General features: G+C 43.0%; 1 protein-coding gene and 1 long non-coding RNA gene across 2 annotated transcripts; both read left to right on the top strand.

Annotated features, from left to right (window-relative positions):
- Nucleotides 1-15: 15 nt before the first annotated feature.
- ddx27 (DEAD (Asp-Glu-Ala-Asp) box polypeptide 27) lies at nt 16-16,325 on the top strand. The gene is made up of 21 exons (XM_046339338.1): nt 16-235; nt 508-657; nt 895-954; nt 1,085-1,274; nt 1,352-1,395; nt 1,725-1,811; nt 2,058-2,163; nt 2,530-2,703; nt 3,072-3,222; nt 4,370-4,469; nt 4,747-4,888; nt 5,918-6,071; nt 6,517-6,598; nt 7,036-7,213; nt 9,476-9,582; nt 10,737-10,833; nt 11,531-11,622; nt 12,290-12,410; nt 14,751-14,847; nt 14,937-15,014; nt 15,947-16,325. The coding sequence occupies exons 1-21, from the start codon at nt 149-151 to the stop codon at nt 15,960-15,962; spliced, it is 2,313 nt and encodes a 770-aa protein (XP_046195294.1). The 5' UTR covers nt 16-148; the 3' UTR covers nt 15,963-16,325.
- A 6,699-nt stretch (nt 16,326-23,024) lies between these two features.
- LOC124018596 lies at nt 23,025-24,495 on the top strand. Its single transcript, XR_006835644.1, has 3 exons — nt 23,025-23,245; nt 24,214-24,292; nt 24,387-24,495. It is a non-coding gene; the product is annotated as an uncharacterized LOC124018596 (long non-coding RNA).
- The last annotated feature ends 139 nt before the right edge of the window (nt 24,496-24,634 follow it).

Here is a 24,634-nt window from a genome sequence, read left to right on the forward strand (position 1 = left end):
GGATGTAGATAACTGTACACTTCCTATTTTGGGTCGTACACGTGTTGGAACGGGCATTGATTCAACTGGTTCAACACCGGCTATCTAGCATTGGGTAGCCGAATCACTGTTTTCTTTGGAAATAAAGCTAGTTAACACGAACGGAACCATGCTATCAGATTTGGACCTGGTCGGGACAATTCAGGACCATGACGATGTGCCCGAGGAGCCTGATTCAGAGTCTGACGACGAAGATGTAAGTTTGGAAACAAGCGTGCCAGACAGTCAGTTATACTGATCAAAGTGGCTAGCTAGCTGGGTATCTCACGTTAGTAAACACCTGAGTGGTAGTTTTGCTATTGCATTTAGGCAATCATTCACTAGCTAGTTAATTTCTTCCAGGACAGAAGTGTCACTGTATAAGAAAAATAAATTAGACCCTGATTAACTTTCTGGTGTGTTTCTCTTGAAAGTTAGTGTGTTACAATACCAGACATTGTGTTTCATCCCTCCACTCTGTGCTAAAAGGAACAGCCAATAGTACTCAACAAGAAGAAGAAAGCGTTGAAGGGCCATGGCGCTGGGGACTTCAGCGCTGACTTTGAGTTTGGAGAGAGGGATGGACTCTACAGCGAGGACTGGGCTATGGCAGATGTGATGGCACAGCTGAAGAAGAGGGTAGGTTGCAAGTCTAAGAGTATGCAATTTGGCAAAGCCTGGTTATCAGTCTTGTGCTTCAGCCAGCTCCTTTGTTACTTTTTTTTGTAGCAAACAGAACTGTCAAATTAGTTGGCCTAAGCGGAGACAGGCTGACATCCAGGCGACTTGCTGATTCAACTCAAAAAGACTGAACTACTGTTACTGAGTCTGCGCCAAATCATACAACACTGAACTAAATGTGTTCTTGTGCTGCAGAAAGCCCCCACCACCTTGGATGAAAAGATTGAGAAAGTACGCAAGAAGCGCAAAACAGAGGTAAGATGTCCTGTAGTTTGAAAAGTTGTTGTACTATGGAACCTGCAGACAAGACACATTACATTTCCTATGATGACTGCTTCAGTGTTTGTCAATAAGGGCACGTTCCCTTTCCTTCAATGTCTATATAGAGAAGGCAAAGACGACAGAAAAACCAGAGATTCCCTCAGAGGAAGATGACGATGATGAGGAGGAGGAAGAAGAAGATGAGAAACCTGATATAGCTGAAGATGGGGCTGAGGTATCCAATGACGAAGACCAGAGTGGTGATGATGGGGAGGAGTTTACATCAGGGGATGAAGAGGTTCTCACCAAAGCAGGTGGGTAGAGCTTGAAGCATTGTTTTACTTTCGGTATTGACACTCAGTAACTTTTAAACTTGGTTTTACTCTTACAGATACGGTGAGGGACAAAGGCAGAAAGAAGACAAAGGCAGAAGAGGTGAGCGTTGAACAGATAGCTTGTAAGAAATACTTTTGAGTTTCCCACATTTATACTGTAGAGGGATTAACCGTGGGACTATTTCTGATGCTTGGACCCTGATTAACCGTGGGACTATTTCTATTGCTTGGACCCTGATTAACCGTGGGACTATTTCTATTGCTTGGACCCTGATTAACCGTGGGACTATTTCTATTGCTTGGACCCTGATTAACCGTGGGACTATTTCTATTGCTTGGACCCTGATTAACCATGGGACTATTTCTATTGCTAGAACCCTGCTATATTTGCTATAATAGCCGTATGTTTTACTCATTCTCTACCGACAGCCTCAAGAGGCCTTCTTTGAAGACGCCTCAAACTATGACGACAAACTCATGTTTCCCGACATGAACCTCTCCAGGCCTATTCTCAAGGTGGGTCACGTTCACTTGGAAATCTGTTAGAAAATTAAATTATACCAAGGTTTGCTTTGGGTGTATTCACCCAAAGCAGAGCAGAAGTCCTGCATGTGTTTGACTCAGACTATAGTTGAATAAAAAACCAAATATACCACTCTGTAATGAAAGTTTCAGCTAAATGTCAGTTGAATGTGTAATTTATGACTGTGTTGGCCAGAAATTGAGAAGTCAGACAAGTTATTTCACAATGTGTGTCCTCAGGCTATCACTGCTATGGGCTTCAAGCAGCCCACTCCCATCCAGAAGGCCTGTGTACCTGTGGGGCTTCTGGGCAAAGACATCTGTGCCTGCGCTGCTACCGGCACTGGTAAAGGAGATGTGACAAGGCACACACTCACTCACACACAGATAGGCACACAGGCAGCGCAAGTGTCCATAACATAATCAGATCTTTACTGCATTAACGACAGCAGTTACAACATGTGTGTTATTTTATGTTAGTAGATTGCCATGTTTTGGCACAGAGTTGCAGCTCTCCAGTTTGCTCCCTGCAGGCGCACACGCTCACACACCATATTTACAATGGTATTGTGAAAAAGTCCATCGGTTAAACCTTCCTCTCCCTCTTGCACACACACCTCTTTGTCCTTCCTTTTCTCTCTTTCTCTCTCCTCCCTTTCCTCTCTTTCTTCGGCCCTCCTGTCCTTCCTCCTCTTCCTCCCTCTTCTTCTAGGTAAGACGGCAGCGTTCATGCTCCCTGTGCTGGAGCGTCTCATCTACAAGCCCAAACAGACCGCAGTGACCCGTGTGCTAGTCCTGGTGCCCACGCGTGAGCTGGGCATCCAGGTGCATGCCGTGGCCCGCCAGCTGGCCCAGTTCACAAGCATCACCACCTGCCTGGCCGTGGGTGAGTGAGAGAACCGGACCACTTGATCCAAAATGGCCCACGGGTTTAGAGCCATATGGCCGACATCCGTGATCTCGTCTCTGGTAGTATGAAGCTGCTTGGCAACAGTTGTGCAGCTGCCATTCTATTCTGCTCCCCCCAGACCATAATAGTTGGCTGTTCGGTGCTAATTAATCGTGGATTCGTTTAATATACTTTTCGGTTTACTCCAGGGCGTTATTCAACTGGAGATTTTGTCATACATAAGTTGTGAATGCAAATATTTAGTTGCATTGGAATATAACCAATGAATGTGTGACGTATTGATGTAAAGACAAAGAGTCAGGAATCATGGTGTCTTTTTCTGTGTGTGTGTGGATGCCTTGTAGGGGGCCTGGACCTCAAATCCCAGGAGGTGGCATTGCGGATGGGCCCTGATGTCCTGATCGCAACGCCAGGTCGACTGATTGACCACCTGCACAACACGCCCTCTTTTGAGCTCAGCCAGATTGAGATCCTCATCCTGGACGAGGCTGACCGGTAAGAAGGTTATAGGCTGATTCATCCATAGGAATGAATGAGACGCAGTTTTCATTTGTTGGTCTAGTTAATGCATTCGGAAAGTATTCAAACCCCTTGACTTCTTCCACATTTTTTTTTTACATTACATCCTTATTCTAAAATGGATGAAATTGTTTTTCCCCTCATCAATCTACACACAATACCCATAATGACAAAGCAAACAGTTTAAAAACATTTAAAAAAAATGAAATATCACATTTACGTTAGTATTTTGCCTCTTTACTCAGCAACTTTGGCAGCGATTACAGCCTTGAGTCTTCTTGGGTATGTCCCTAGAAGCTTGGAACACCTGTATTTGGCGAGTTTCTCCCATTCTTTTCTGCAGATCCTCTCCAGCTCTGTCAGTTTGGATGGGTAGCTCAATTTTGTGTCTCATACCAAAGGGTCTGAATATTTATGTAAATAAGACGTATTTTTAAAATTTATAATTTGAAAACATTTCTAAATCTGTTTTCGCCTTGTCATTATGGTATTGTGTATAGATTTAAGCTTTAAAAAAAAAAAAAACTTTTTAAGAACAAGGCTGCTATGTAATAAAATGCGTAACAAGGGGTCTGAATACTTTCCGAATGCACTATGACCAAACCCCATACGTCTGGACCATCTCACCACAGATACAGTATTGAGAAGGCCTATCATTTACAGGCTGTATACATTTTCAACATAGGATAGTTATAATATTTTTTACACAGCAATTCAGAGTCGTATTCATCAGTAGGCACCAAATGGACGAAAACAAACTAAAACGGGGAGTGACCTGGACTTGTCTGATAAACAGTCATTCAGGGGCGGCAGGGTAGCCTAGTGGTTAGAGCGTTGGACTAGTAACCGAAAGGTTGCAAGTTCGAATCCCCGAGCTGACAAGGTACAAATCTGTCGTTCTGCCCCTGAACAGGCAGTTAACCCACTGTACCTAGGCCGTCATTGAAAATAAGAATTTGTTCTGAACTGACTTGCCTAGTAAAACAAAAAAAAATTGTTTTTGGTTGCAAAACTGTTAAAAATGTTTTCCGTTGTGTGCCTTAATGAATACGGCCCAGATTTCACAGATTTTCCCTTGTATATTGTCATTTCCGTGCATCATAAATGTTTCCTTAAATTGCAGAATGCTGGACGAGTACTTTGAGGAGCAGATGAAGGAGATCATCAGGATGTGTGCCTACCAGAGACAGACCATGCTCTTCTCTGCCACAATGAGCGAAGAGGTTCCTTTATTATCCCATTGGTCACCAAACATAGGTCTAGGATAGATACAGGCTGTGTTCCCAGCTCCGCTCTTACCCACCCGATTCCACTTGTCATCATCTTGATGATTGGCTGATAAATTCAGTCATGTGTTAGTGTCTGGTCATGGTTTGTGTTGACACATACTGCTTATTATTCCATTCTCATCACTATGGCTTCGTTTTCCATTCCTTTCCTTTTATTGCCTTTTATTGAAATAGTGTTCACTCACTCACACTCTCTTTTTCTCCTCTCTAGGTGAAAGACTTGGCGTCGGTCTCTCTGAAGCAGCCGGTTCGTATCTTTGTGAACAGTAACACAGACGTGGCGCCCTACCTCAGACAGGAGTTTGTCAGGATCCGACCAGCCAGGGAAGGAGACAGGGAGGCTATTGTGGCCGGTGAGTGGTCTGGACAACTATCACAGTCCATTTGTTCTGTATATTGTGAAGTATAGTACGACATGTAGTGGAACAGTCACTGAAGTATAGTATGACATGTAGTGGAACAGTCACTGTGAAGTATAGTATGACATGTAGCGGAACGGTCACTGTGAAGTATAGTATGACATGTAGTGGTCCTTCTGTAGCTCAGTATGACATGTAGAGCATGTGAAGTATAGTATGACATGCCAGGGTCACTGTGGGTATGACATGATCCAGTCACTGGTATAGTATGACATGTAGCCCACTGTGAAGTATAGTATAACATGTATGCAACAGTCACTGACTGTATGACATGTCGCGGTCACTGTGGTATAGTATAACATGCGTCAGTCACTGAAGTATAGTATATATTATTTATATATTGACATGTACATGAAGTATAGTATGACATGGAACGGTCACTGTGAAGTATAGTATGACATGTAGCGGAACGGTCACTGTGAAGTATAGTATGACATGTAGCGGAACGGTCACTGTGAAGTATAGTATGACATGTAGCGGAACGGTCACTGTGAAGTATAGTATGACATGTAGCGGAACGGTCACTGTGAAGTATAGTATGACATGTAGCGGAACGGTCACTGTGAAATATAGTATGACATGTAGTCACTGTGAAGTATAGTATGACATGTAGCGGAACGGTCACTGTGAAGTATAGTATGACATGTAGCGGAACGGTCACTGTGAAGTATAGTATGACATGTAGTGGAACGTCACTGTGAAGTATAGTGTTTTTCGATTTCTCTTCCAATCTGGTGAATAACTGTGTGTGTGTTTGTGTTGTCTCCTGTGTTTGTGTGTTGTCTCCTGTGTTTGTGTGTTGTCTCCTGTGTTTGTGTGTTGTCTCCTGTGTTTGTGTGTTGTCTCCTGTGTTTGTGTGTTGTCTCCTGTGTTTGTGTGTTGTCTCCTGTGTTTGTGTGTTGTCTCCTGTGTTTGTGTGTTGTCTCCTGTGTTTGTGTGTTGTCTCCTGGGTCTGTGTCTCAGCTCTGCTGACACGGACCTTCCAGGACCACGTGATGCTGTTCACCCAGACCAAGAAGCAAGCCCACCGGATGCACATCCTCCTGGGCTTGATGGGGCTGAAGGTGGGAGAGCTGCATGGGAACCTGTCCCAGACCCAGAGACTGGAGAGCCTCAGGTACCTAGACTCTTAAAAAAAGAAAAGATAGTCTAACAGAGCCCAGCTGTACGGTACTGACCCGGTTACATTTCCACACCATAGTTGTTGGAACGGTGCTGTACAGGACAATGTGAAAGGGAACTATCTGAGCCAGCACAGTAGGATTTGGGCCGGCCCTACATTGTGAATCAGACTTATTTAAAGTAGTAACGGGTATAGTGTATACCCAGCCATCACCATGCCTTGACACATCTTCAGACAAAGTTGAGTATGCAAGTACCCTGTGACTCACAATACAGTAGCTGGATTGATCTGTTCATAAGAACAGAGATGAGCAGAATGAAGATGCATTAAAATCCAAACCAGGTTTATGTAACATGGATTAAATATTGTATTGCGTATCCATCATAGTAAATTGTTTCTTGCGTATCCATCATAGTAAATAGTTTGTATCTCATAATAGGCGGTTCAAAGATGAACAGATTGACATCCTTGTGGCCACAGACGTTGCTGCTAGAGGTCTGGATATCGATGGAGTCAAGACGGTAAGGGCTCTCTGTAAAATGTTTGTGTTAGGAAAATATGTTTCTATGAAAAATGCCTTACAAGAACACTTGACATTGCTTTCATCACTGATTAGTTTGTTTTTGTCACAGATTAGTTGGAAATATCATGATTTTACAAGTGTGCTTCTTACTAAGTTCAGAAGAGCGGACATTTAGCCTAAAGACTTGCAGAAACTTGCAGAAAGGAGGGTGGAGCTACCGGCCCTGCAGAGAGAGAGGGGGGGGGAGCTACCACCGTGCTTTTCTCCTCCCTGAACTCAATCGATTAGCCGGCAGAAGGCTAGTAGTTAGAGTTAATATCAAAACTGGCCTTCACTGTAGAAACGAACCCATTCTCCTCAGCTGGTCACAATGTCCAAGAAGCCATTTTCTTATTATTGAGATGCACCCGCTAACGTCCTCGTTCTCCTCCCCAGGTGATTAACTTCACCATGCCCAACACAGTGAAGCACTACGTTCACAGGGTGGGTCGCACGGCCCGTGCTGGCAAGGTCGGTCGCTCTGTGTCCCTGGTGGGCGAGACTGAGAGGAAGATGCTAAAGGACATCGTCAGGAAGGCCAAGACCCCCGTGAAGGCCCGAGTCCTGCCACAAGGTAAAAGCTCAATACCACGACCCTGTTGAAATACTGCAGAAATACATCCTTTCTTCCTCCTGTTTGGATCGGTGTTAGCACGGATATCACCCCCTTACTTTTACCAATCCAACCAATTCATATCGCCAATTACTTCAAGGAAGGATTCATTTCTAAAATATTTAAAAGTCGATTTCTATCTCAATTGGTATCATCTGGGTAAATGAAGAAATAAAACGTCATATCTTTGGTGTGCTTACCACTCATTGAACATACTGTGTTGTTCATTTCAAGGAAGAGTCTAGTCCACCAAAATTATACATTTTGTAAAATTATTTTATAAAATTTCATGGCCACTAGGTAAATGGTGTTAAGTTCTGAACAAACTGAGTAAAAACTCAAACGGACAACTAGAAAAAAGCTCAAACCAAGTTTATTCACCCACTGGGTCGTACAGCTGCAAAGTCCAGGCATGATTACACAAGCACATATATTTATAACCTTCTGATAGGCGTCGTCAACTCCTTACACATCTAGACAACCAATACATCTCTGTTTCTAGGCATGAATGTAATTGGTTCCTCTCACTGGTGTACTCATAGCCCTGCCTGTTACATTCCACGCCCATGATGGTTTTAGTATGTGTGAGAGAGTACTGCAGCAGGAGAGGCATTTTTAGTATGTGTGGGCCTCAGTAGGAGAGGCAGGCCCTCAGGCCCCTCTCTGAAAAGGTTTTAGTATGTGTGAGAGAGTACTGCAGTAGGAGAGGCATTGTGGTGGGCCTCTCAGGCCCCTCTCTGAAAAGGTTTTAGTATGTGTGAGAGAGTACTGCAGCAGGAGAGGCATTGTGGTGGGCCTCTCAGGCCCCTCTCTGAAAATGTTTTAGTATGTGTGAGAGAGTACTGCAGTAGGAGAGGCATTGTGGTGGGCCTCTCAGGCCCTTCTCTGAAAATGTTTTAGTATGTGTGAGAGAGTACTGCAGTAGGAGAGGCATTGTGGTGGGCCTCTCAGGCCCCTCTCTGAAAATGTTTTAGTATGTGTGAGAGAGTACTGCAGTAGGAGAGGCATTGTGGTGGGCCTCTCAGGCCCCTCTCTGAAAAGGCTTCTTCTCACTTCATCTATTGATTTGACTTCGAGAATCATTCCTCACTCCTACTTCAGAGGTGATGTTATTTGTCACATGCGCCGAATACAAGAGGTGTAGACCTGACCGTAAAATGCTTATTTAAAAGCTCTTAATTAACCAACAATGCAGTTTAAGAAAGAGTTAAGAAAATATTTACTAAATATACTAAAGTTTTAAAAAATGAACACAAGAAAATTAAATAACAATAATGAGGCTATATACAGTGGTTACTGATACTGAGTCAATGTGTGGAGGTACAAGTCAGTCAAGGAAATTTGTAGGTAGGGGTAAAGTGACTGCATAGATAATAAGCAGCAAGTAGCAGCAGTGCAATGGGGGGCCATTTGATGAATTGTAAGCCTGGGGTAGATGCTGTTGAGGGGCCTTTTAGACCTAGACTTGGCACTCCGGTACCGCTTGCTGTGCGGTAGCAGAGCGAACAGCCTATGACTTGGGTGACTGGAGTCATTGACAATTTTTTTGGGGCCTTTCTCTGACACAGCCTAGTATATAGGTCCTGGATGGCAGGAAGCTTGGTCCCAGTGATGTACTGGGCTGTTCGCACTACCCTCTGTAGCACCTTGTGGTCAGATGCCGAGTAGTTGCCGACCCAGGCGGTGATGAACCCTCCCTGGAAGCGTCTACCCCCAGGCTTACAATTCATAAAATGGCCCCGCATTGCACTGCTGCTACTTGCTACTTATTATCTATGCATTCACTTTACCCCTACCTATAAATTTCCTTGACTGACCTGTACCTTCACACATGCTTCTTGATGGTGCAGCTGTAGAACCTTTTGAGGATCTGAGGACCCATGCCAAATCTTTTCCGCCTCCTGAGGGGGAAAGGTGTTGTTGTTCACGACTGTCTTGGTGTGTTTGGACCATAATAATTTGTTGTTGATGTGGACACCAATGAACTTGAAACTCTCCCGCTCCACTGCAGCCCTGTCGATGAGAATGGGGGCCTGTTTGAACCACCTTTTCCTGTAGTCCACAATCATCTATTTTGTCTTGCACACATTGAGGGAGAGGTTGTTGTCCTGACACCACACTGCCAGTTCTCTGATCTCCTCCCTATAGGCTGTCTCATTGTCGTCGGTGAACAGGCCCACAACTTTTCTCTCCTGATTGATTCTGATGTTTTCTCTCTTCCAGAGGTGATTCTGAAGTTCAGAGACCTGATTGAGAAGCTGGAGAAGGACGTGTACGCCGTGATGCGTCTGGAGAGAGAGGAGAGGGCCATGTCTCACTCCGAGGCTCAGGTAAAAAGCTGCATATTGTGTGTGTGCTAGTGTATTCCTATGCTCGTGTGTATGTGTGGGTGCTAGTGTATTCCTATGCTCATATGTGTGTGTGCTAGTGTATTCCTATGCTCGTGTGTATGTGTGGGTACTAGTGTATTCCTATGCTCATATGTGTGTGTGCTAGTGTATTCCTATGCTCATATGTGTGTGTGCTAGTGTATTCCTATGCTCATATGTGTGTGTGCTAGTGTATTCCTATGCTCATATGTGTGTGTGCTAGTGTATTCCTATGCTCGTGTGTATGTGTGGGTGCTAGTGTATTCCTATGCTCGTGTGTATGTGTGGGTGCTAGTGTATTCCTATGCTCGTGTGTATGTGTGGGTGCTAGTGTATTCCTATGCTCATATGTGTGTGTGCTAGTGTATTCCTATGCTCGTGTGGGTGCTAGTGTATTCCTATGCTCATGTCTGTATGTGTGTGTGCTAGTGTATTCCTATGCTCGTGTCTGTATGTGTGGGTGCTAGTGTATTCCTATGCTCATGTCTGTATGTGTGGGTGCTAGTGTATTCCTATGCTCATGTCTGTATGTGTGGGTGCTAGTGTATTCCTATGCTCATGTGTGGGTACTAGTGTATTCCTATGCTCATGTCTGTATGTGTGAGTGCTAGTGTATTCCTATGCTCATGTCTGTATGTGTGGGTGCTAGTGTATTCCTATGCTCATGTGTGGGTACTAGTGTATTCCTATGCTCATGTCTGTATGTGTGAGTGCTAGTGTATTCCTATGCTCATGTCTGTATGTGTGGGTGCTAGTGTATTCCTATGCTCATGTCTGTATGTGTGAGTGCTAGTGTATTCCTATGCTCGTGTCTGTATGTGTGGGTGCTAGTGTATTCCTATGCTCATGTCTGTATGTGTGGGTGCTAGTGTATTCCTATGCTCATGTCTGTATGTGTGGGTGCTAGTGTATTCCTATGCTCATGTCTGTATGTGTGGGTGCTAGTGTATTCCTATGCTCATGTGTGGGTACTAGTGTATTCCTATGCTCATGTGTGTATGTGTGGGTACTAGTGTATTCCTATGCTCATGTGTGTATGTGTGGGTGCTAGTGTATTCCTATGCTCATGTGTGGGTACTAGTGTATTCCTATGCTCATGTGCACGTGTCATTCAGATCAGTGTGGCACAGAAGCGGCTGGCACAGAACGCAGACGAGACGGATCCCCAGAGGATGTGGTTCCAAACGCACAACGAGCGCAAAAAAGACCGCAGTGAGTATCACAGACCAACACGCATTACAGGCCTGCCGACTTCCGTACTACGTTCCTCACTACTGCTAGGTGGCGACTTCCTATCCCAGCATGCCCTTAGATGTGAAACTACAGAAAGTGCATTATCATGGACATATCTTCTCACTGCAACCAATGCACATGAACTCAACTACAGCTCAACTAAAACAGGCCCTTGCCTAAGACCCAGCTAGGGTCAGAACTTTGTATGTAACTGAAAATGAGCCTTTTGGGGCCCAACTGTCTGTTAGCTGATGTAATTGTTTTCATTGATCTGCTTGTGAGCACATTGTAAAGGTGGGCATATGACCCCTAAAAGCACAGGGACAATTCAGACCCATCTGCATCATTCATGATTTAACCCCTTCACCCTTGTCTGCCAGTGACCAAAGCTCTGGAGCATCACTTTAACCTTTCACCCTTGTCTCAGCCAGTGATCAAAGCTCTGGAGCATCACTTTAACCTTTCACCCTTGTCTCAGCCAGTGACCAAAGCTCTGGAGCATCACTTTAACCTTTCAAGCCAGTGACCAAAGCTCTGGAGCATCACTTTAACCTTTCACCCTTGTCTCAGCCAGTGACCTAAGCTCTGGAGCATCACTTTAACCTTTCACCCTTGTCTCTGCCAGTGACCAAAGCTCTGGAGCATCACTTTAACCTTTCACCCTTGTCTCTGCCAGTGACCAAAGCGCTGGCTGACTTTGACTTGGCCCTGAGAGGAAAAAAGAAGAGAGAGAAGTTCATCAAGGAGGGGAAAAAGAAAGAGTTATCGGTATGTGTGCTGCTTACGACTGATTTGTTTTCCTTGATCTTCTGTCTTTTCTCTGTGCACTGAAAAATAATGTTAATAGAATTCACCATATAGGGTGTTTCCACTCAGGAATCTTGATTTGATCATTTTCATATTTTATAGCATCAAAACCATTACATTTGACAAATCTGCTATGTATGACCTCTTTTCACTAAATATTATATTGAACTAGTTATAAACACATGAGGCATGCTGTAAGTCCAACTCAGGCTAGCTTCTTCTTCTGCAATCATTCTTTGTAGTTCTCCGGGTCTACATCTGTCCATATAATCTGAGCTTTATAACTTTGACCATACATTTAAAACTAGTGAGATATTTTCTTCCCCTAGTTTTCACCACTGAAATTAAATGAACTATGGTGACATTTGTTTTGTGACTGACCACATATCCCTATCATGTCTATGTAACTTGAAATACATGGTCATATACATGTTAAATATACAGGATATCATGTATCAGGGTTGAGGTACATTTTTTGGAATAGGAAATTCAGTTAACTTACTGAATTTCTATGATTTGACCCCAACCCTGTTGCGTACACACATTATTCATCATATTTTTTGTCAAGTGCTATTCTGGTTAGCTATGTATCTTTCCAGTCACTGTTTTCTCTCTGTGTTCTTCTCAGTCTGAGGATAGAGCAGAGTTTGAGGTCCTCAAGTCCCAGATGTACGCTGAGCGATCAGCTAAGAGGGACCGGAAACCCAAACGAGCCAGAGCCATGCCAGAGGACGAGCCTGTCCAGAAAGGTGGGACTCATATTCTATAAAGAACTGGGCACATATTCACAAAAAGTGCTGATCAGATTAGATCAGAATTAATTGGATCATAATGAAGAATGTTACATGGACAGGGGGTGGGGGGCCTGATCCTAGATCAGCGCTCCGACTCTGAGACACTTCATGAATGCAGGCCCTGGTCTTTCATTTTCTATGCTCCCGAGTGGCTTGTAAGACTTCCACGGCCACCTCTATCATCCTGATGTGGACATGAACCAGAAGAAGCACTTTGGTGTTTCATATCTGATTTTTATTTTTTAAATATTTTATTTGACCTTTATTTTACTAGGCAAGTCAGTTAACAACAAATTCTTATTTTCAATGATGGTCTAGGAACAGTGGGTTAACTGCCTGTGCCGTGTGCAGGCTCACCTCTTCCTGTTTTATCCAGCAGTGAACAAAATGCAATTGTTCATATTTTTTGTGTGTGAAGCAGTTTATTTAATTGTTTTGCTGCATGCCTTGGAACCCTTGTTTCAGGTTCTGTGTGCTTTCTTAAGATGTATAAAACAGTTTACAAGGTGCCCCTCCTTACAACTGTTAGGTCAATTCACCTCTGTTCTCCAGCCCCATACTACCCTGCTGGCTGCATAAATACTGGGTCCTACAACATAACGAAATGCAGGGTCCTACAACATAACGAAATGCAGGGTCCTACAACATAACGAAATGCAGGGTCCTACAACATAACGAAATGCAGGGTCCTACAACATAACGAAATGCAGGGTCCTACAACATAACGAAATGCAGGGTCCTACAACATAACGAAATGCAGGGTCCTACAACATAACGAAATGCAGGGTCCTACAACATAACGAAATGCAGGGTCCTACAACATAACGAAATGCAGGGTCCTACAACATAACGAAATACTGGATCCTACAACATAACGAAATACTGGATCCTACAACATAACTAAATATGGGCCTCCCGAGTGGCGCAGCCGTCTTAGGCACTCCATCGCAGTGCTTGAGGCGTCACTACAGACCCTAGTTCGATCCCAGGATGTGTCTCAACCTGCTGTGACCGTGAGACCCATGAGGCGCCGCACAATTGGCCCAGCGTCGTCCGGGTTAGGGGAGGGTTTGACTGGCTGTGATGTCCTTGTCCCATCAAGCTCTAGCAATTACTTTTGGCGGGCCAGGGGCATGCATGCTGACACCGTCGCCAGATGTACGGTGTTTCCTCCGTCATATTCGTGCGGTTGGCTTCTGGGTTAAGCGAGCAGTGTGTCAAGAAGCAGTGTAGCTTGGCATTGTCATGTTTTGGAGGATGCATGGTTCTCGACCCTTGCCTCTCCCGAGTCCGTACAGGAGTTGCAGCAATGAGACAAGACTAACTACCAATTGGATATCACAAAGTTGGGGGAAATGGGGGGGGATACATAACTAAACACCGGGTCCTGCTTAACACTGGGTCCTACAGCACAACTAAATAAATCAAATCAAAGTCTATTGATCACATGCACATATTTAGCAGATGTTATTGAGGGTGTAGAGAGATGCGGGGTCCTACTACATAATTAAATGCGGGGTCCTACTACATAATTAAATGCGGGGTCCTACTACATAACTAAATGCGGGGTCCTACTACATAACTAAATGCGGGGTCCTACAACATAGCTAAATGCGGGGTCCTACAACATAGCTAAATGCGGGGTCCTACCACATAGCTAAATGCGGGGTCCTACCACATAGCTAAATGCGGGGTCCTACCACATAACCTAAATGCGGGGTCCTACCACATAACTAAATGCGGGGTCCTACCACATAAGCTAAATGCGGGGTCCTACCACATAAGCTAAATGCAGGGTCCTACCACATAAGCTAAATGCGGGGTCCTACCACATAAGCTAAATGCGGGGTCCTACCACATAACCTAAATGCGGGGTCCTACCACATAACCTAAATGCGGGGTCCTACCACATAACCTAAATGCGGGGTCCTACCACATAACCTAAATGCGGGGTCCTACCACATAACCTAAATGCGGGGTCCTACCACATAACCTAAATGCGGGGTCCTACCACATAACCTAAATGCGGGGTCCTACCACATAAACTAAATGCGGGGTCCTACCACATAAACTAAATGCGGGGTCCTACCACATAACCTAAATGCCTAAATGCGGGGTCCTACCACATAACCTAAATGCGGGGTCCTACCACATAAACTAAATGCGGGGTCCTACCACATAACCTAAATGCGGGGTCCTACCACATAAACTAAATGCGGGGTCCTACCACATAAACTAAATGCGGGGTCCTCCTACAACACAACTCATGGATTGTCTGTTTTTCTTTGCGTTTAGGTACGAAACAGAAAGCTGGTAAACCAGCCAAGAAGTCTGTATTTGACAAAGAACTTACAAACACCAGTAAGAAAGCACTCAAGCAGTACAGAGCTGGGTAAGTGTCTTTCCTAAATGTAGTTAATACCTGTAACTGCATTGAAACATCTGTATGTCTGTATGTAATGTCTTTTATTTCACCCTCAGACCCTCCTTTGAGGATAAGAAGAGGCTTGGAATTCCAACGAACAAGAAAGGAGGCGGTGGCTTCAAGTCCAAGGCCAAGTAAGTGATGTCATATTTAGTGGATTCCTCTTCAACGTAGTCTGGTGGATATTGCACGATCATCTTAAATCAAATCAAATCAAATTATTTATATAGCCCTTCATACATCAGCTGATATCTCAAAGTGCTGTACAGAAACCCAGCCTAAAACCCCAAACAGCAAGCACTGTAGGTGTAGAAGCACGGTGGCTAGGAAAAACTCCCTAGAAAGGCCAAAACCTAGGAAGAAACCTAGAGAGGAACCAGGCTATGTGAGGTGGCCAGTCCTCTTCTGGCTGTGCAGGGTGGAGATAATAACAGAACATGGCCAAGATGTTCAAATGTTCATAAATGACAAGCATGATCGAATAATAGTAAGGCAGAACAGTTGAAACTGGAGCAGCAGCATGGCCAGGTGGACTGGGAACAGCAAGGAGTCATCATGTCGGGTAGTCCTGGGGCATGGTCCTAGGGCTCAGGTCCTCCGAGAGAGAGAAAGAAAGAGATAAGGAGAGAATTAGAGAACGCACACTTAGATTCACACAGGACACCGAATAGGACAGGAGAAGTACTCCAGATATAACAAACCGACCCTAGCCCCCCGACATATAAACTACTGCAGCATAAATACTGGAGGCTGAGACAGGAGGGGTCAGGAGACCTTACAATGGCTCATGTTTATCCATGCTTTTTTGTCGTTTTTTTGCAATGACACTTACTTTTGAAATATTACCAGTGGTATGATAAGTACAACCGTGACCCGTCATTATGACCAATGAATGTTTCCAGCTTTTGGTGTTTCCGGGGAGGGGCAGGTGTTTGAGCCACTGTTCAAATGGACCATAACAGCTGCTCCAATGCCATCTCCATGTGTACTGTGCCATAGAAATGTAATTCATTAATTATTTTTCTATGCACTTTAATAATGTTTTGATACGCTGGTTCTGTTTCAGGTTTAGGAGAAAGTAAGAGCTGCCTTGATGGGGAAAATGACAAGATATGCAATTTGGATGGATGGATTCACCTCCAGTGGGTCTTTTGTTTTGAGTGTCTGTCTTCCTAAATCAGTGCTTTCCCACTTTTCAGTGGGGGCATAATGGAAATAGACTGGAAAGGTTCTGGCTGAAATAATTTAATTAGCCTCAGATTGCACTCTGCGTCCTCTTAGTTTTTATATGTCAGGCCGACACACACGCAAACAAACATACAGGTTGCAGTGTGTAACCATACCGTGGTTTTATGTAACCTGTTGTGGCTTCACTTAAAAATATGTAAAGCTGAGAAACATATGTTCTTTTGAAGATAATAAAAGTTGAATATGTTTTATTCTGAGCGATGGGTTTTTCATGAGTCTCGAATGGCCATCGTCCTTGCAGTAGTGAAATCCATGTAGGGATTATGTTGGTTTTTGTTGAAATAGTGTGTCAATAAAGATACAAAATGGCGATGCATGGCCTGTTTTCACAAGACCACTAGTTAGCCCACTATAAATCCTCATCCCCAGGCTCAATTGCTACAACCGAGAAGTCTGAAGTTTAGATACACCTTAGCCAAATACAATTCAGCTCAGTTTTTCACAATTACTGACATTTAATTCTAGTGTAAATTCCCTGTCTTAGGTCAGTTGGATCACCACTTTATTTTAAGAATGTGAAATGTCAGAATAATAGTAGAGAGAATGATTTATTTCAGCTTTTATTTCTTTCATCACATTCCCAGTGGGTCAGAAGTTTACATACACTCAATTAGTATTTGGTAGCATTGCCTTTAAATTGTTTAACTTGGGTTAAACATTTTGGGTAGCCTACCACAAGCTTCCCACAATAAGTTGGATGAATTTTGGCCCAATTCTCCTGACAGAGCTGGTGTAACTGAGTCAGGTTTGTAGGCCTCCTTGCTCGCACATGCTTTTTCAGGTCTGCCCACAAATTTTCTATAGAATTGAGGTCAGGGCTTTGTGATGGCCACTCCAATACCTTGACTTTGTTGTCCTTAAGCGATTTTGCCACAACTTTGGGTAATTGTACACTTTTGAACACTTTGAGTAGAGACTGGTGTTTCTCCAATTTCTAGTGAAGTTGATCAGTCTTCACGGGAAATTCTTAGGGCTCAGGGCATTTGACAACATTAAAATGTTTCCACTCCCTTTTCTTAAGAAACATATTTTAAAACATTTTCAAAAACATTTCCATCCTTCTGCATACCCAATTTGAAACTGAATTGAAAAGGACCCCTTTCAAATTAAATCCACTAACACATATTCTTCACGGTATAAGGTGTGCACCTACTAGTGAACCATAGGTTAAGAACACACAGGAACTAGCCTCACATATCCGGAACTCCAGTTATAGCCTTATTCAGATACGTTTACTTTTAAAGTGGCCAACTATTACTAACTGCTTTCCTCAGTATCGCAGTCTCCAAGGACATTTTGACCAGAGAAAATGAAACCCCTTTTTCTGGAACAGAAAGTGTACATTTCGTTAGCATTCACAATGTTACCTTTTAATCAGCAAGCCAACAGTATTACTTATACATTGATTTCATTCTATAAGCGTATTAGCAGTTTCAGAGAATGACGGTATAGAATGTCTAAAAAAACTGAAAACCCCTTGTGTTTTTCTGAATGCGAGATGAGTTTAGCCATGCACAGAATGCATAGTTTCTTCCTGATCCCAGGTTTTTACCCGTAGAAATTGAAAACACCAAATATGTTACATTTTTCTTTTCCTCCAACTAATTTTTACCAAGGTGGTGATTTTTCATATACGTTTATTTTCCCGTCTTTTGACGCTAATAACAAATCATCCACGTATTTCATCACCACAAACTATTGTTTTAATGCAAAATGATTCCAAGTGAGACCATTAGTAAATCCCATCGGTATATTACTAAAAGTCAGGTAAAACGTGATCTAGTATGTATTTCATCACATTTAAACTGTAATTTCCATGAACCACTTATTGATCGATCAGAGACTATACACCGCTTGATGAAAATGTAATTCTTACTAACCTCAAAACGATTACTTGTTGCTTTTAAAAAAAGATGCAAACTCCTGTATAGCGGCATTCTCTGCTACCGCACTAAGTTCCAGGGTCACCTCACACTCATTCTTCCCATACCCATTAGCTCCTCATCTAAAACAGGGAGCTATTTTCTTACGCTGAGATATTCTCTATAGCTCTGCTAACCACTCGCACGTCTGCGAGGACAAGCAGATTCCTATCTGTCCACCATCGTAATGTATTTTCTGATGGTAGAATGTTAACATCAAAACGCTGGTAAATTGAACTTCTTATTATGGTTTTATGTGATCGTTCCAATTCATAATTGCCTCCCTTAATCGTTTATTTTATTTATCCTGTTTACCGGGTAATGCATTCCTTTCCCTGATCAGTTGGCGCACACACGCAAACACACACACACACAAACACACACACACACACTATTTCACACACCTCCTTACTCCACAATTCTAGCTTGCTCTGATACACTTTCTTAACACAGAGAACCATCCATTCAGGCGTTTATTCACATTTGTTCATTCACACACTACGTTTTTACCTAAAACGACCTATGGCCTCTTAAACCGGTTTATATCCTATAGGTTTTTTCACGGTATGACAATACTACTGCCTAATCGGGTCAGCTTGTCTTCATACCCTTTTCACCCATCCAATGCAGACCTCTGTTGTTTTTAGTTATTGATTTTATTTTATTGTATATAAAATATATATATATATTTAAAAAAATATTGTATTTATTATTTATTTAAAAAATTTTTTTCCCAGAGCTGTATTATGGCGTGACCTGCTCATTTAGAGACCCCCGTTCAGACAGACGGAGCTTTCTATCCGCAGGATTTGTTTTGCAGTTTAACCTCGCCAAATCGGGCCGACGTTTTTCTGCACTCTATCTATTCATCCGAGCAGACCCCTTTTTTATTGGGGCGGTAACCATGAATGCCACCCAAACCCCTTTGTAATCTTAAAGGGCGGTATTCGTGGACTTTTCTACCTACTTATTGATCTATTTTGACCTTATGGGCAGACAGCAGCAGCCCCTCACCAGGCCAGGCAGTTCAGTCAGAGAGAGCAAACAGCCGCACCAGTCAGGCCACACAAGGTCCCCACATGAATGGCCCAGCGAGAGGGGCAGTCCCGAATCACACACCCAACCTAAGTCACCCGCCCAGATCAGCACATCCCAAATCAGGTCCTGAGACAGTCGAACCCGGCCAAGTAGTATCAGACGGAACAACCCACCCCACCAATCCAGACACGCAGGTCCGTCTAAACGGTCCGACCAGAGCAGGTGCAAGCCCCTCCGCTAAACACCCGACACCTGCAAGGCTCACAGCCCCTACTCACTTAGTTCCTACACATGCACACATATATTCACATTTAACAACCCCCCCAAATCACACATGCATCAAATCAAATCAAATCAAATTTATTTATATAGCCCTTCGTACATCAGCTGATATCTCAAAGTGCTGTACAGAAACCCAGCCTAAAACCCCAAACAGCAAACAATGCAGGTGTAAAAGCACGGTGGCTAGGAAAAACTCCCTAGAAAGGCCAAAACCTAGGAAGAAACCTAGAGAGGAACCGGGCTATGTGGGGTGGCCAGTCCTCTTCTGGCTGTGCCGGTAGAGATTATAACAGAAAATGACCAAGATGTTCAAATGTTCATAAATGACCAGCATGGTCAAATAATAATAAGGCAGAACAGTTGAAACTGGAGCAGCAGCACAGTCAGGTGGACTGGGGACAGCAAGGAGCCATCATGTCAGGTAGTCCTGGGGCACGGTCCTAGGGCTCAGGTCCTCCGAGAGAGAGAAAGAAAGAGAGAATTAGAGAGAGCATATGTGGGGTGGCCAGTCCTCTTCTGGCTGTGCCGGGTGGAGATTATAACAGAACGTGGCCAAGATGTTCAAATGTTCATAAATGACCAGCATGGTTGAATAATAGTAAGGCAGAACAGTTGAAACTGGAGCAGGAGCATGGCCAGGTGGACTGGGGACAGCAAGGAGTCCTCATGTCAGGTAGTCCTGGGACATGGTCCTAGGGCCCAGGCCAGTTGAAACTGGAGCAGCAGCATGGCCCCAGGTGGACTGGGGACAGCAAGGAGTCATCATGTCAGGTAGTCCTGGGGCATGGTTCTAGGGCTCAGGTCCTCCGAGAGAGAGAAAGAAGGAGAGAAGGAGAGAATTAGAGAACGCACACTTAGATTTACACAGGACACCGAATAGGACAGGAGAAGTACTCCAGATAAACAAACTGACCCTAGCCCCCCGACACATAAACTACTGCAGCATAAATACTGGAGGCTGAGACAGCATGCAGTTCATTGAATTCAACAAGCTCTTAGCATTTACTGGGAATTTTAGGAAATTTAAATAGAGACCTACGTGACGCCCCTCTTGCTGGGACAGTATCTCTGAAGCAATTTATACAAACGTTCAACTATGTAAGAACAAGCGTACCTTTTTATAGTTGGGTGGCCATCCGTTTGCAAGATTGTCCAACGAAACGGTCACCAGCCTGGAATGTCACTCTGCTCGACCCCTCTGATCTCTTGGCAAAGCTCGCCAAAATATGTTGTGGAGAATTGTTTCAGAAATATAATACTCTCAGAAGAACTTTGTGAATTCAATGTAGACTTTAATACAAGTTATTAAGAGCCGTGCTGGTCTGCGGAATAGCCGCCCCTTCTTAGCACTGGCTCTGCTTTTATACATACATAGTATTTGTGTAAATCACATATGTAAATAAAGTTACTCCCCCTTAGTATCTGCTTTTGGTTACAACGATGGCAGAACACTTTCCATGTTCTAAAAATAATGTATGTATTGCATGCTTATGTTTTACATGTTAGTCATCAGTTATCTTGCCTACATCTTTCTTCCTGTATCCTGCTGACCACAGCACGTTCAGCTGTCATGAATGCATGTATGGTCTTGGTTAATGTATTCTTTCAAAAATAGAGTATAGCCTGGGTGCCATGAGGCCTGGGTGTCATCTTCTCTTAACGTGCATGTCCTTGCTATTTCAGCCTTGCAACCAGACCTATGTAATGCTCAGCTCTCTCCTCAAATGGTTCGCTCCAACACAAGCTTCCCCCTTTTTCCTCCAAACATAACGATGGTCATTATGGCCAAACAGTTTTATTGTTGTTTCATCAAACCAGAGGACATTTCTCCAAAAAGTACAATCTTTGTCCCCATGTGCAGTTGCAAACCGTAGTCTGGCTTTTTTTATGGCGGTTTTGGAGCAGTGGCTTCTTCCTTGCTGAGCGTCCTTTCAGGTTATATCATTATAGGACTCGTTTTACTGTGGATATAGATAATTTTGTACCTGTTTCCTCCAGCATCTTCAAGGTCCTTTGCTGTTCTGGGATTTATTTGCACTTTTCGCACCAAAGTACGTTCATCTCTAGGAGACGGAACGCGTTTCCTTCCAGAGCGGTATGACTGCTGTGTGGTCCCATGGTGTTTATACTTGCGTACTATTGTTTGTACAGATGAACGTGGTACCTTCAGGCGTTTGGAAATTGCTCCCAAGGATGAACCAGACTTGTGTAGGTCCACATTTTTCTGACGTCTTAGCTGATTTCTTTTGATTTGCCCATGATGTCAAGCAGAGTCACTGAGTTTGAAGGTAGGCCTTGAAATACATCCACAGATACACCTCCAATTGACTCAGGCTAATTAACATAATTTTCTGGAATTTTCCAAGCTGTTTAAAGGTATAGTCAACTTAGTGTATGTAAACTTCTGACCCACTGGAATTGTATATGTGAAATAATCTGTCTATAAATAATTTTTAGATAAATGACTTGTGTCATGCACAAAGTAGATGTCCTAACTGAATTGCCAAAACTAGTTTTTTAACAAGATACTTGTGGGGTGGTTGAAAAATTAGTTTTAATTTGTAAGTCGCTCTGGATAAGAGCGTCTGCTAAATGACTTAAATGTAAAATGTAAATGTAATGACTGCAGCCTAAGTGTATGTAAACTTCCAACTTCAACTGTACATAGGCAGTGCAGCGGTATCTTAAGTTCCAAAGTGTTTGTGATTAGCCATACTGACAAAAAAGAGCACCTTTGTGTTGCTCAATATACACTACCAGTCAAAAGTTGTAGAACACCTACTCATTCAGTTGCTAGCCCTTACTCCATTGCAGTGGTGGAAAAAGTACCCAATTGTTGTACTTGGGAGGAAAAGTAAAGGTATCTTAATAGAAAATGACTCAAGTAAAAGTGAGTCACCCAGTAAAATTCTACTTGAGTAGAAGTATTTGGTTTTAAATATACTTAAGTATCAAAAGTAAATGTAATTTGCTAAAATATACTTAAGTAATTTCAATCCTTTTATAATGCAAACCAGATAATAGTTCATGGTTTTTTGTGTGGAAAGCCAGGGGCTCCAACACTTAGACATAATTAACAAACAAAGCATGTGTTTAGTTTGATCTGGCAGACTGAGGTAGTAGGGATGACCAGGGAGGTTCTCTTGATAAGTGTGAATTTGGCAATTTTCCTGGCCTGCTAAGTAAGCATTCAGTATTTTTGGGTGTCAGGTAAAAAGTACATTATTTTCTTTAGGAATGTAGTGAAGTAAAAGTTGCCAATAATATAAATTGTACAGATACACAAACTACTTAAGTCAAAATACTTGATAGTGCTTCTTAAACTTTGCACAACTGCTCAATTGCTACAACAGAGAGAGCGAGCCAGTGCAGCGTTATGTATATATTTTAACTTCCGAAGTGTTTATGATTAGCCATACTGACAAAAAAAGAGCACCTTATTATTGCTCAATATGTATTTTCGTAAACATGAAAATGATCACTCTAAAATATTGTACCAACAAGTAGGGCGTGTAGTTTAATTTCTGACTCACTTGCACTATGTAACATCTTGGAAAGTGTAACGGGCAGCAGATCACTCTAAAGTATTGTCAACATATTTTTTACAAACAACAGGGCGTGTAGTTTCATTTCTGACTCACTTGCACTATGTAACATCTTGGAAAGCGAAACTGACAGCGAACAGGCCTGGGCCCGTTTAAAGAGCAGCTCGCGGAACTCCCCAACACCGATCCGCAGAGACGAGGACAGTAACAGAGCGAATCATTACTGTCAACCAGACAACAAGGACTACAGAAATACGCTTATTTAAAAGTTTTATGCAATCTGCAATTGGACCCTAAATCCCATCAAAAATATTCACACGTTCAGCAAAGGTAAGAAATTCTGTTTTACTATGTAGAATAAAAATGTATCACATGTAACACCCTATTTCGACAAGTACATTTCGACAAGTAAATACAATTCTGGATAAGATGTCACGTCAGTTCAAATCGTTTTAATTGTTTCAAAATGTCTCTTTGTGAGAGGTACTGACATGTTTAAATCATTGACCTATCTGTTTTAAGCGACTAGCGCACAGCTCAGACGTCCGTACATACCCACACCAATACATGCCACCAGACGTCTCTTCACAGTCCCCAAATCCGGAACAGACAACGGGAAACGCACAGTACTACATAGCGCTATGGCTATTTGGAACTGTCAAGCAGCAGAATCAGATTTTAAAAAACGGATAAAACTACACGTTATGGATCAGCGCGGATTGTGAAGAGAAAAACACAGGCACACAGGGCATTCGCTAACACACGCACTCTACACACATTTTATTGAGTGTGTTATTGAGTTTGTATTGTATATATGTTATAGTTGTTTTATTGTATGTAATTGTGATTGGACCCTTAGGAAGAGTAGCTGCAGATCCGGAATAAAATACAAATGATTCATTTACATCATTCCATGACTGTCCTAAAACACTGACATTTTGGGATGAAATATTCACCCTTGGTTTCGAAGGATCCAGATTGATTTCGATACATTGATTGTATCAGCTATATATATATAATATATATAATATAATATAATGTATTCACTGTATCCAAGTGACACAATTTCAGTAGAAATGAAACCAACACTATTTCCGCATAATAAAACATTTATAAAAAATGTCCACGTAATAATTGTCTGTGTCCAATAGATGTCGCACGGCATCCATCACAATGTACATTAGTCATGCATCAAGATTAAGTTTGCCTCTGTTTTGGAATAACTTTAAACAAATGGATTAATGCCATTGTTATAATCATTCAATATGTGTTTTACTGGGTTTCATTTCTTGTTCTAGTGGACCAATAGTAATTCAGTCAGAATGGAAAACCCAAACAGGGGCAGGAGAGGTAGAGGAGCCAACCATCACAGAATAGGTAAGGAGATTCATGTTGAATTATTTTGTATAAGTAAAACATGATTGGCATTTCCTTCATTATATTGATATAGATTTCCCTGTTTGCATCTCAGGTGCTGAGGCTGGTCAGAGAGAAGAGGAAGGAATAGCCAACCGAGGGGGAAGAGGTAGGGGGGGGCAGGGGAGAGAGGAGAGGTGTTAATGGGGGGGAATCCAAGGGAGGATAGGAGAGCGCGAGATGCCAGGGGAGGAAGAGGAAGGGAAGGTGCGAGGGGTTGGGCAGGAAGAGGAGGAGAAAGAGTGGAAGGCAGAGGAGGAGGGGAGGGTGCGAGGGGTTGGGGAGAAAGAGGAGGAGGGGAGG

This window comes from Oncorhynchus gorbuscha, linkage group LG03 (genome assembly GCF_021184085.1).
Source record: "Oncorhynchus gorbuscha isolate QuinsamMale2020 ecotype Even-year linkage group LG03, OgorEven_v1.0, whole genome shotgun sequence".
In the NCBI taxonomy this organism is placed as follows: domain Eukaryota; kingdom Metazoa; phylum Chordata; class Actinopteri; order Salmoniformes; family Salmonidae; genus Oncorhynchus; species Oncorhynchus gorbuscha.

What these genes read in the sequence shown, in the direction of transcription:
- ddx27 (XM_046339338.1), top strand. Translation starts at nt 149, where the DNA reads ATGCTATCAGATTTGGACCTGGTCGGGACAATTCAGGACCATGACGAT. An exon ending in TGGCACAGCTGAAGAAGAGG is followed by an intron (nt 658 to 894) that starts GTAGGTTGCAAG and finishes CTTGTGCTGCAG; the next exon opens with AAAGCCCCCACCACCTTGGA. An exon ending in TGTCTCACTCCGAGGCTCAG is followed by an intron (nt 9,583 to 10,736) that starts GTAAAAAGCTGC and finishes CGTGTCATTCAG; the next exon opens with ATCAGTGTGGCACAGAAGCG.